This window comes from Spinacia oleracea, chromosome 6, assembly GCF_020520425.1.
Source record: "Spinacia oleracea cultivar Varoflay chromosome 6, BTI_SOV_V1, whole genome shotgun sequence".
Taxonomy (NCBI): domain Eukaryota; kingdom Viridiplantae; phylum Streptophyta; class Magnoliopsida; order Caryophyllales; family Amaranthaceae; genus Spinacia; species Spinacia oleracea.
Window position 1 is genome coordinate 134,121,402 of NC_079492.1, and position 12,669 is coordinate 134,134,070.

A 12,669-nucleotide genomic window follows, 5' to 3' on the forward strand; every position below is an offset into this window, starting at 1 on the left:
TACGACGACACGACGCATGGGGCATAAGCCATCTTTTTTTATTGGGGGAAGAGTTTTGGAATCTAATATAAAAATTATTCGTGGAACTTAAAAAATACAAGTCGGTAGTAAAACTATAAACCCTAATGACGAACTAAAATATCAAAATTCGTACTTGTTATAATCGAAAATTGCCTCGTGTGAGCATCAAGTTTATCGATTTTAACTACAAAATAAAGCCTTGGAACTAATTTTAAGTATCTTCTTATAATTAACTTGAACTTAAGATTCAAAGCAAAATGTTATTAGACTTCTTGTGAGGCAACCGAAGAGGAAAAATGACAAAACTAGGGAATTGATAACTAGACATTAGTGGATGACAAAATTTAAGCGTAATATGTCAACTGGTTGCAAAAAAAAAGGTTTGTATGATAGTAAGTTATAATAAATTTTTCATAAGATAGTAAAACATAAAACAATGTATTTAGACGTAATAAAATTTAAAATGTGGAGTAGTACATTCAGAGTAATCAAAATCTAAACGTAAAGTTTATCTCGAGCTTTTCAATACGTATAACGAGTTACTAAACTTAACTCAACTTATTATTTCTTAATTCAATTGAATTAAACCGCGTTTAATAGCTTTAAACTCAAGTAACTTACAAATTATCTCTGTCTCATCCGCACTTTTTTTTTGGTAGGTAAGTTGCGTTTGCGGAGAAGGCCGCAGCCAGGCAGGCAGGAGATAGCCCCCAACAGTCCAACCCAATCCCAAGTAGTCAACTCTGGTATAGTCAAAATTAATCATCTGAGTTGTCTCCCTTCCCTTTGAAACTCTTAAAAGCAACACCCACTCCCACTCTGTTAATGTCTCTCTCGCTGGATAATTATTAGCAAAAAATCCCCATTACCAAAATTCAGGAGAGAGAAATTCCTCTGTCCTTTATAATGCAGGTATCTCTAATTTCAAACATTTCTTCTTTTTCTGCTCTAATTTTTCAAAGTTTTTGAATTTGTTTTTGCTTTTTTTTGTTATCAGACTACAACAGTTAGAGTTGCGAATTTATCAGATCTAGCTACTGAGAGAGAAATTTATGATTTCTTCTCGTTTTCTGGTGATATTAACCACATTGAGATCCAACGGTTTGTTCTTTACTTACTAATTATTTTTTGGATTATTACTTTGTTTTTATTTCTAATTTTGGATATTAATTAATGGGTACTTTTTGTTTTTCTTCATTCTTTTCTGGGTAACAGTGAATCAGCTAACTCGAAGACGGCATTTGTTACTTTTAGAGAAGAGAAAGCTCTCGAAATTGCCTTGCTGCTTTCGGTATATTTATTTCCTTTTTTTGCATTTTGATTTCGAACTTCATTTAATTTTTGCAATTAGGTTTTAGGGTATATTTAAATGTGAAATTCAATTAGATTTTTATTTTATTTTAATTTTGTTTGGGATGGAGAGGAGAATTTGTACTGGCAAGTTTTAACCGGAATGCAGACTGTAGATTGAACTCTGTGGAGTGCACTTGTTTGTACTGTGGCGTCGATCTTAATGATGTGAGTGTTGTTGACACAAAAGTCACGAGGTATTTGTTAAGTGAGAAAATGTGGAGTTCTAACATTGAAGAAACTTAGAGCGTGTTTGGTATGAAATAGGAAAGTAAGTGAATTGGAAACATTTAAGAAGGAGAAATGGTAATGTTAAGTGTTACCAGTATTTGTTGTTTGGTATACTCAAGCCTCAAGGAAAGCAATCTATTGTATCAAATAATTAGAGGTCGAGGAGGGAAATACTTTGTTACCACAAGGTTAGCAATGGTAACAAATTGGTGGTAATGGTTAACTTTCGGAAATGGAATGTATTATCCATCTCTCATACCAAACAATAGGTAATGGAATTAGTTGATTGATTCTAGTTCCAACACTGGAAAAATGTTATACCAAACACGCTCTTAGAAGAAATCTACTAAGGTGCACTAAATGTTTTGGATGTTACTATCTGGTCACAACTCACAAGTGTAGGATGAGTCATGTATTGCCTGATGGAGTTTGTAATGTGGTGAACATTCTACAAGGAGTACTTGGTCTTGGAGTAGTGAGTTATTTATGTTTCTTACTTCAAGCACAATGGCATAAGTGACGAGAAGAGGACATATTTGGGGGTTAAGACGTTAAGTAGGGTGAAGGTGATTGGAGCTGATGATTTGGGAGATTTTGCCATTTTGGTATGTCAGCTGGAACTATGTAAATGATGTCAATCATAAGGACTTCAGACTTGGATCATATGATTTGCCGATGTCTTTCTAGAAATTAAAGATGATATTAAGAACTCAAAGTTTAATAAAGAATAACTCTCTTTATTTGCTTTAGAAAATAACTCAAAACTAAAGCTTCTCTCAACCTCTCAAAACTATCTCTTAAGTTATGCCACAACCCGACATATCCTTATATATTGAAAATTAACCAATTACCTAATTCTACTAGAGATTTCATACACTTAGAACACTCTCTGAATATTTAGATAACTCCTAAATAGTTCTCCTAATCCTAGTTGTCTAAGAGACCGTAGCTTGCTAGGATTAGGACTCCTTATACCTCAAGGTTTCTTCAAGTTTAATTCAACATTCTCCCCCTTAAGCTTGAAGCCAATCTTCGCCAAGTCTTGTACACCAATGAGATCCCTCATCTCCTTGAACTTGATCCTACCAAGAGCCTTTGTTAGAATATCTGCCTTTTGTTCACTCCCGGGAACATGCTCAACTTCTACTTGTCCATTCTCAACACATTCTCTTATGAAGTGGTACCTTGTGTGTATGTGCTTACTCCGACCATGAAACACCGGGTTCTTAGTAAGGGCAATTGCTGATTGATTATCTATCCGAATGAGAACCTTCTCACATGGTGATCCAGTGATCTCACCAAGCAAATCTTGAAGCCAGATTGCCTGCTTTGCTGCTTCAGTACCTGCCATGAACTCGGCCTCACATGAAGACAATGCCACTGTATCTTGTTTCTGTGAACACCAAGAGATCGGACTTTTACCAAGGTAAAATATGTGACCTGTTGTGCTTTTACCGTCATCTGGATCTACATTATGACTACTATCACTGTAGCCTATCAGTTTTGTTATCATTGAGTTCGAACGTGTATATGTTAAACCAAGAGTAGTGGTGCCCTTTAAATATCTCAAACATTGCTTCATCGCTGCACCATGGGACTCCTTAGGATTCTGCATATATCGACTCAATACTCCTACACAATAGGACAGGTCTGGTCTCGTATGAAGTAAGTAACGGAGGCAACCAACATTCTTCCTGAAGCTCGTAGCATCTATTTCTTCTTCATCTTCAGATTTTGATAACTTGAGTCCAGATTCCATAGGCGTGTGAGCCAAATTGCAGTCCTTCATCCCAGCTTCTTCCAAAATTTTCAAAGCATAGCGTCTTTGATTCAATGTAATTCCTCCTTCGTGTTGGCACACTTCAATTCCTAGATAATAAGTTAATTTCCCAAGGTCACTCATTTCGAATTTAGAAGCCATCTCCTTCTTGAAATCGCTAATGATTTTTATACTTGTTCCTGTAACAAACAAATCATCTACATAAACTGCAATCAGAAGAATGTTTCCGCTTACCACCTTCTGATAGACCGATGGCTCCTTTGAACACCTCTTAAACAGTTCCTTGAGACTTTGATTTAGTTTATCGTTCCATGCCCTTGGTGCTTGCCTTAAACAATACAAGGCTTTATTGAGCTTATACACTTTGTCTTCACATCCTTTCACAATGAAACCCTCTGGTTGCGTAACATAGACAGTCTCCTTCAACTCTCCATTTAGAAATGCCGTTTTGACATCAAGATGATGTATTTCCCATCCGTTGGATGCTGCAAGACTGATAAGGAGACGAATTGTCTCAATCCGAGCTACCGGAGCAAACACTTCTTCAAAGTCTATTCCATAACGTTGTACATACCCCTTAGCAACGAGTCGAGCCTTGTGCTTATTAATACTTCCGTCAGAATTTTTCTTGAGTTTGAACACCCATTTTAAACCAATTGGTTTTGCCCCATGTGGAAGGTCTACGAGGTTCCATGTATCGTTTTTTGTGATCGAATGTATTTCATCTTCACACGCAAGTATCCATTCTTTGGTTTCCTTTGCTTCATAGAAATCTCTTGGTTCGTTGTTTAAGCATAATGACAATCGTTCTCCTTCTTCCTCGGCAAGTAATATGTAGTCTTCAAGGTATTTTGGTTTTGTGCTCTGTCTTTGTGTTCTTCTCAATGCTGGTTGTTGATCTTGAACCTCTTCGCTCTCTATCTCATGTTCTCGTGACCCCTCATTCTCGTCCTCATCATTATCATCACTAGAGGTTCTGAACGTCCATTATTTCCAATGGTTTCTCCATGTCCTGTTCCAATATCGGTATGCACTGTTTCTTGAATACCACGGTTACCGAATTCTCCAAAACTAATCCTGAAATTTCCAGCAATATTACCTTCCGAATTCTTTTGATTCCAGTTCCATCCCTTTGTTTCATCAAATACAACATCTCGACTCACTACTACCTTCCGAGTTTGTGGGTCAAACAGTCGATACGCCTTTGATCCTGGTTCTGTGCCTAGATGAACTAACATACGCGATCTGTCATCTAGTTTCTTTAAGTGAGGTGTCTCCACTTTTGCGTATCCAATGCAACCAAAAGTTCGAAGGTGGTTGATATTGGGTTTCTTAGAACGGAAAGCTTCATATGGAGTTTTATCCTTGAGTGCCCTAGTAGCTATTCTATTCAAGAGGTATGTGGAGTGTCTTATTGCTTCTCCCCATAGGTAGTTTGGAACGAGCATGTGCTTTAGAATACTTCTTGTCATCTCCATTAGAGTCCTATTACGTCTCTCTACAACACCGTTTTGTTCAGGGGTATATGGAGCTGTGAGATGGCGTTTTACACCTGAGTCATCGCAAAATGAGACAAACTCTTGTGATAAGAATTCTCCTCCTCTATCTGTTCTGAAGGTTTGTATGTTTGCTCCTGATTCTTGTTCAACCAAGCTTTTGAACTTCTTGAATTTGTTAAAAGCATCACCCTTTTCTTTCAACAATATTGTCCACATATATCTAGAGTAATCATCGATGAGAACGAAAACATACCTGTTTCCGGCAGTCGTACACGGTGTTATGGGGCCACAGAGGTCACCGTGTATGAGCTCAAGTATCTTGGTTGCTCGGTACGATGTAGCTTGCGGAAACACTTGTCTAGTTTGCTTCCCAAGTAGACATGAACTGCAAATTTTCTTTTCAATGTTAACGTGTGGGATTCCTATGACAAGTTCTCTTTGTATCATGGATTTTATTGTCTCAAGGTTTATGTGTCCTAGCCTTGCATGCCATTTGCTTGATTCACTGATCGTTGTTGAATGTAGGCACATAGTGGTGCCTTTTATCCCCATATGGACCTTGTACAACCTGTTTCTTGATCTAATTGCCTTGACAAGCAATTTTCCATCTCGATCATGCATTGTTAGATGTTCTCCTCTCATTCTCACATCACAACCTGATTCCGTAGCCTGCCCAAGACTGATGATATTACTTTTTAAATCTGGAATGAAATAAACATCAGACATCGTTCTTGATTCACCATTTCTGTCAATGAATTCAATTAATCCTTTCCCTTTGATGTCTATGCGGGAATCATCACCAAATTTCACCTTTCCGGTAATGGAATCATCAATCTTGGAGAAGTACCGTCGATCTCCAGTCATGTGGTTGCTAGCTCCATTGTCAAGGTACCAAATATTCTCATCGACAGTGTTTTCTTCGTATTTACTTGGTACAACCTTTCCTTCGTTCAAGTATACCACCTCGTGCATCATAAGTTCATCTGCGTCTTGTGTATCATTGTTGTCATCTTCTTGTGTTTGTTGCAGTTTAAGCAATCGATCTGGACAGTTTGAGGCATAATGGCATGTGTTGTCGCAACGGTAGCATACTATCTTTGACAGGTCTCTTGCTCCATTGAATCGTCCGCGACCTCTTCCCCTATTATAGAAGCGTCCTCCGCGACCTCTGCCTCTATATTCACCATTGGAGCCGCGATTTGATTGAGTTTCCATGTTTGCATACATTAATTTGCTTTGATCTTCTTGAGTCTCTTCTTCCTCGCAGACACGTTCTTCATAGGCTTTTAGACGCCCTACGATGTCTTCGAAGCTTGTGGTGTTAAGGTCTAACACTTGTTCGAGCGAAGCCACTATGTGTATATATTTCTTGCGAGGGAGGCTTTTAAGGAATTTTTTAACCAGTTTTGACTCTTCAATATTTTCTCCTAAGGCGGCTGATTTTGATGAGATTTCAGACAGCTTTCCGGCAAAGTCATCAATTTTCTCGGTGTCCTTCATCTTAATTCGATCAAAGTCAGCCATTAATGTTTGTAACCTAGCTTCTCTGACTCTTTCTGCTCCCACATGTCTCGCCTTGATAGCCTCCTATACCTTCTTTGCTGTGTTTAACTCTCCAACCTGCAGGATAAGCGCCTCGGGGATCGATTGAAAGAACAGGCTGTGGCCATGTTGTTTTTCTCATCGTCGTTCGATTCCGTTTCTGTTTCTATGGTTCCCCATACCTTATGTACTTTGAGTAAGATCTTCATTCTCATGGCCCATACCGTATAATTTGTTGAGTTCAGCATGGGGCATTGTATTGAAGAAGGTCCTCCTCCTTCTCTTGTTCCTCCCGTCGATGTCACCAGGGTATCCCCATGATTTGTGTCGCAAGCTCTGATACCAATTCTAGAAATTAAAGATGATATTAAGAACTCAAAGTTTAATAAAGAATAACTCTCTTTATTTGCTTTAGAAAATAACTCAAAACTAAAGCTTCTCTCAACCTCTCAAAACTATCTCTTAAGTTATGCCACAACCCGACATATCCTTATATATTGAAAATTAACCAATTACCTAATTCTACTAGAGATTTCATACACTTAGAACACTCTCTGAATATTTAGATAACTCCTAAATAGTTCTCCTAATCCTAGTTGTCTAAGAGACCGTAGCTTGCTAGGATTAGGACTCCTTATACCTCAAGGTTTCTTCAAGTTTAATTCAACATTTGTATGATGAGTCTGGCACACCATATTTGAGTCCAACTGTTGCAGCAGTTACAATGAGACGGCTTGGGGAAGTCTAATTCGTTTTAGAGTTGTTGAATAAGACGGTGTGTTACTGTTTTGATTATTGCCCAAGCACCTGGTACTAGAGGAGAGTCTGATATTATCCTCTAGCAAATGAAATTACTGTTGGAACCGATGTTGTCCAAGTACCTGGTGTTAGAGGAGAGTCAGGTACTCTGGTATTCTTCTCTGGCAAATGAAATTGCTGTCAAAATTGATGTTGCCCAAGTACCTTACTAGCTAGTCCCATGAAAATGAGACCCTAAGGGCCTAGGCTAGTCTGTTACCCCAACCATCCTCTCAGTGCTCAAACTCAATTCGGAATACTGGTTATGCACATAGAGGTTGGTAGCCATCTTCCGTTTGAACTTTCGAAGTCCATGGTGTGGCCTAAAGCTTTGTTAAATGTTGCCAATTGGGTAGTGCCAATTTTTATAATATGGTCAACTGCTTGGTGATATGCGTGGCCGGAGAATTTTTTTCGAACATGTGGGCCATGTGGCTGCACTGCTGAAGTGGTTTGTGAATGCTCTTGGATTTTGAATTTACAGTAGCGCATACTGTTAATGGCCCACTTGGTGTAGGGTTTTATCATATCAACACCTCTGAAAAAGGAAAAAGTTTGTATTTTTATACTCGGTTGAAATTGAGTACCTGGGGTATACTGGTGGCTTGGAGCTCTAGAAAAGCAGCTACCAGGCACAGGGCCACTGTGTGTCGCATATGATTAAACTTACAATCTATAGGCATGCAAGTCTTCCTTAAACAATTATCAAGCACAAGCCTCTGGTACTACTAGATTCCCAGATTTCTTCTCCCTACTGTGAAAAGTACCCTCAACTTCAACTGGAGCTGAAGTTATGTTCCCTAATTGTTTTTAGTGCACCATATAGTTTGTGAGAAGATATGATTCTTCTATTTGCATCCATAGGAACGCTGCCAAGTGAGCCTGCAGTTTGATACCTCTTCTATCAACATGCAAGTATCGTATCATCGTATGCCAGGGATCTAAAGAAGTGCTCATGTTCCGCTTATAAGCATTTCCTTTTATTTGTAGACCATTATAAGAAATTTACTTGACTTCCCTTGAACTTCTATGGGCAGATAGTCAGTATTTTCTGATATTAAGTATCTAATACACGATAGTGATCCTCTACCCTCACGGCGAATCACACATTTTGCTTCCATCGTAATGAGATTCTTGCTTCACATGAGTATATGATTATCCCATGATCTAGGCCACGGTTTGAGGTTGTTTTCATTAAGCACGGGCTGGGGAAGGGTTTGAGGCTATTGACAAACCTTTTTTTAGGAAACTTAAGATCATCTTTTTAATCTCATCATTGGAGGTGCTCCGGCCACTTGGTTGTGCTAACACTTTGGTTATTGGACTTTAGCTCATGTTCCCCCCTAGTGCGTGCTTCAATTTAACCCAAAAGAAAATACACCAAAATTATTTTTTTTGTTTCTGTAAGCTCCTTGAGTCATAATCATGATGGAACGTAGGGAATATACTTGTTCCCTTTAACCTATTTGATCCAAATTACCTCTCTTCCCAGCACACACTTTTTTGTTTCTATTTATTGCAAAACAAAGTTCAAAATTCATAAGGAAATCCTATAGGTTTTATTATATAGTATCTCTTCCAACCAATCAAATTTCTTAACCAAACGGAAAATATGAACGTACTGTAGGACATCAATGGAGAAATGCAATGCTGCTAAAAATGTTACATTGAATTTTGTATCAGTGAAAGAAATAGTTTGTGTGAGGTTAAAAACACTCAAAAAGAAGAAACAGGATCTTGGGGAGACCTAAGATTATGTAAGAAAAGATTTCATGGCTCCACAGATCATATAGTTAGTTCCATTAGCCTATTAAGCTGCTTAGACAGATCTATAAAACGTTAGTTTGGGAGTATAGGTTGCTTTATTCATCTCACTGATTACTAGGAAGTAAAAAAAGGGTCAAGCTCTTGTTTGGTTGTTTGAATGCATCTAACTCTACCTACAATATTTATTGTGTGAGAATATGGGGAAGATTCAGTGAGAAGTGTCCGAAAAGGGTACGTGTGTCCATGCGTGGAGCGGGAGAGAGGAGTCTATAGTTAGGATTCATTTTGTACACAGCTCTCATAATCTCATTTCAGAAAGCAGATAAATTTATATAGCAAGTGATAATCTCTTTCAATCCTTGAGTTGTGCTGGTACTTAGATTAACTCACTCATGCCATAAGCTTTAACTGAGTAACTAATTAGCCTTTTCAAATATTTTATTGATTGCTCCACGAGATGTTATAACAATCAGCTTATAACCTTACTAATTTTAATTCACTAAAATAGTTATTGGACTTCCAAAAATTAACCCCTAAGTCAGAACAAAACCATAAAGTTGCTTGATCAATGCCGTTAAATGATTTTTGATTATCACACTTTGTAATTTTGGCATCAGATAGTAATCATGAGGCATGTATAAACCATATCCATGTACCTTTTGCTGTAGAGTGTAGATTCGTTTCATACTAGTGATCATTTTACTTTTTAAGCTGGAAAGAATATGGCTCTCAGAACTTAGGTTGTATTATCTTTGTTATCTGTGCAGGGAGCAACTTTAGTTGACCGCATTGTGACTATATCTCTTGCAGAAAACTATGTCGCAAAACCCGAGACGGTAATGTCTCTGAACTTATCCTGAATCTGTGCAACTCTCAATCTCTCATTACTTTATCTTCAATCTTAGTCATTGATTGCTGTTTCTTCAGGAAGTAAGAATAGTCGAAAATGCTGTGAGCACAGCACATGTTGAAGATGCGTCCACGAATGCTGAGGTGAGCATGGGCCCCTTGGTATAGGGAAATTTTGATCTAATGATTGATTCAAAGCGAACAGCCGAACATGCTAATTATATCTAGTGATAATTTGATATCACTAATTACTAAGCATATCTTCAGATTCACACTTCATGATACATGTCTTTGCTTGAAAGTTATTGCAAAGTTCCTTTGACTGGGCCTGATATAAAATTGGCAAGTTACTTTTGGGACACTTTTGCAAATATACTCTTCAATAACCTTTGCTGTATTTTTCTTTATCCCATGACCTGCAGGTGAAAGTATCCCTTTCAGTAGAGTCCGTAGTATACAATGTGAAACAAATGTAACTGGATATATCAAGTCATTATCCTTGCTTTCTTTCCCATGGCTATGTATGATGTTACAGGACCAAATACAACCATGCCTTTCCCAATTAAATTCAGAAAACATCATTACCAAAAAGCATGCCCTTAATGTATAAAAGATACATCATATATGTTGCTTTCTATATGCTATTGTAGGGGCTAAGAGTTTATTTGATATAACAACAGGCTAAATCTGGCAAAGCATATGTTAATAAAGCACAAGAGGTTGTTTCCAGTATGATAGCTAAAGGTTCTGCCATAAGGCAAGATGCTGTGAACAAGGCTAAAGCTTTTGATGAGAAGCATCGGTTGACAGCTAATGCATCTGCCAAGGTCAGTTCCTTTGACAAAAGAGTTGGACTCACCGAGAAGCTCACAGTCGGCATTTCAGTTGTTAATGAGAAAGTGAAGTCTGTGGACCAAAGGCTTCAAGTCTCTGACAAAACAATGGCAGCCCTGCTTGCAGCAGAGAGGAAACTAAACGATACAGGATCAGCTGTCAAGTCAAGCCGGTATCAGATCCTTATTCCTTACATTGGTAGTTCTGGTTTTTTCTTGTAACACAGTGAATGGTATCTGAAGAAATGGGGGACTTGGAGGGGGGGGGGGGTGTAAGGTGGAAAAGCCTTCCTGGTGGTGGATGAATTTTGACCTTGGTGCCCCTGGGATAAGTGGGTTAAATGCCAACTCCCCTCTCACATGCTCAGAATGGGTTAGTTGCAGTTGCTGACATAGTTCTGAGGTTAAGTCACTAGAAAAGCCTAACATACTAGGTAGGCTAGTAGTGTCTTTTACTAAGATGTTTACCCGAGAAGATTGCCTAAAATCTCACTATAGACCGGTTTGGGGAGTCTGAAACATAACCTCTGACTAACTACATAATCAGGTTGATTGATTGTACCTGAAACCTGCAGGAAAACAATTTCTTTTAAATAAGGTGGAAAACCTCTCCTCACCACCCCCACCCCCCCCCCCCCCCCCCCCTTTCACCCTCTTAGGAAACACAGTTAATGAAAATGCTTCTTTTGTTGGCCTCACTTGGCATGGAATATTTACTGTGACAATGAATTAGTAATATTTTGTAAATTGTTTTGGTAAAATTATCTGTTTTGGCTCTGTACAGGTATGTAACTGCAGGAGCAGCATGGTTTAATGGTGCTTTTAGCAAGGTTTCAAAGGTCAGTCATGTTGCTGGCTCGAAAACTAGACAGAAGTTCAACACAGCTATGTCAAATCTTACGGCGAAGGTGGGTTCTTCAGACTACCTCCTTTTCTTAGTTTCTATCAAGTTCGTTGCTATCTTGTAGATTCATCATTTGCAAATGTATATGATGATGGATTAGAGCAGGCGAGTAACACTATAAAAACTTGGTTATATATCAGTTTGTGTTAAATGTTACTCCGTATTCATGAATGACAGGATCCAATAGCTGCATAGCCATAGCCAAAAAAATCCTGGACTACTTTGAGTAACCGAAGCTGGTATTCTCAGTGCATGATATCCCCAGTCCGGTCGATCTGCAAGCATATTCCGAAGTAAGATGTCATTTTTGGAGTCAGATATTGAAACATTCTTAAGATGCTGCAATGGTGCGCCTTTGAAGCGTCGTCCCGAAGAATATGTCATCTTGTTTGTTCTCCAGGTAAAAAGTACCAGGAGTAAGGTTGTGTCATGTGTGATCTTTGTTTTATTAAAACCGAAGTTTTGATTTGAAATATATATATTTGTAATTCTTTGTCAACAACAACACTATTCTTTATGACTTTATAGTTGATTTTTAATGGTATCGCATGTTATGTTTGTGTATAATTTACATTCAAATGGGTTGTTTAGGTTTGACCAAATCTTGCAATATTTAAATATGAGAAGCTTTCGTGAGTTTAAAGTTTCCTTTTACATTTCCTTCTTTTGTGCAAGCACATCAGCACATGCAACCTTACATACGGAGTAATGAACAAGAAAAATTAAAATTCAATTTATACGTTGTGGACTTATGGAGAATGAAATTTAATACTTGTATGATTTAATCAGAGGACTTTCTGAATAGAGTAATTCCGACTTGGATATTTTCGGTTTTTTGTTACGTCCCAAACATTTTGGTTTCGGTTGACCAAACAAGTTGAGAATGACTCTTACGATACACTAACATATAAACAAATGTTTTTTTTTGCTTTTTTTTTTTTTTTTTTACAAATGAGTCAAAAGGGCAATAATAAGTTAAAAAAGGGGGAGGGGAATTGATCCTGACACATATCGTAAATATATAAAACTAGTGTGTACAGGCGATGCTCCGACTTCTATTTTGAATAATATTATTTGATTGTAGCATGAATAATT

The 12,669-nt window shown here is 38.0% G+C and overlaps 1 protein-coding gene across 1 annotated transcript; it reads left to right on the plus strand.

The window, feature by feature from the left end:
• Positions 1-743: 743 nt before the first annotated feature.
• LOC110785328 (binding partner of ACD11 1) lies at positions 744-12,210 on the plus strand. The gene is made up of 8 exons (XM_021989765.2): positions 744-933; positions 1,019-1,122; positions 1,237-1,312; positions 9,756-9,824; positions 9,916-9,981; positions 10,518-10,843; positions 11,455-11,578; positions 11,752-12,210. Exons 1-8 carry the CDS (start codon positions 928-930, stop codon positions 11,767-11,769), a joined length of 789 nt encoding a protein of 262 aa, XP_021845457.1. The 5' UTR covers positions 744-927; the 3' UTR covers positions 11,770-12,210.
• Positions 12,211-12,669: the final 459 nt, after the last annotated feature.

Coding starts and splice junctions, on each gene's coding strand:
- LOC110785328 (XM_021989765.2), top strand. Junction 1,123..1,236: donor AACCACATTGAGATCCAACG/GTTTGTTCTTTA, acceptor TCTGGGTAACAG/TGAATCAGCTAACTCGAAGA. Junction 10,844..11,454: donor TCAGCTGTCAAGTCAAGCCG/GTATCAGATCCT, acceptor GGCTCTGTACAG/GTATGTAACTGCAGGAGCAG.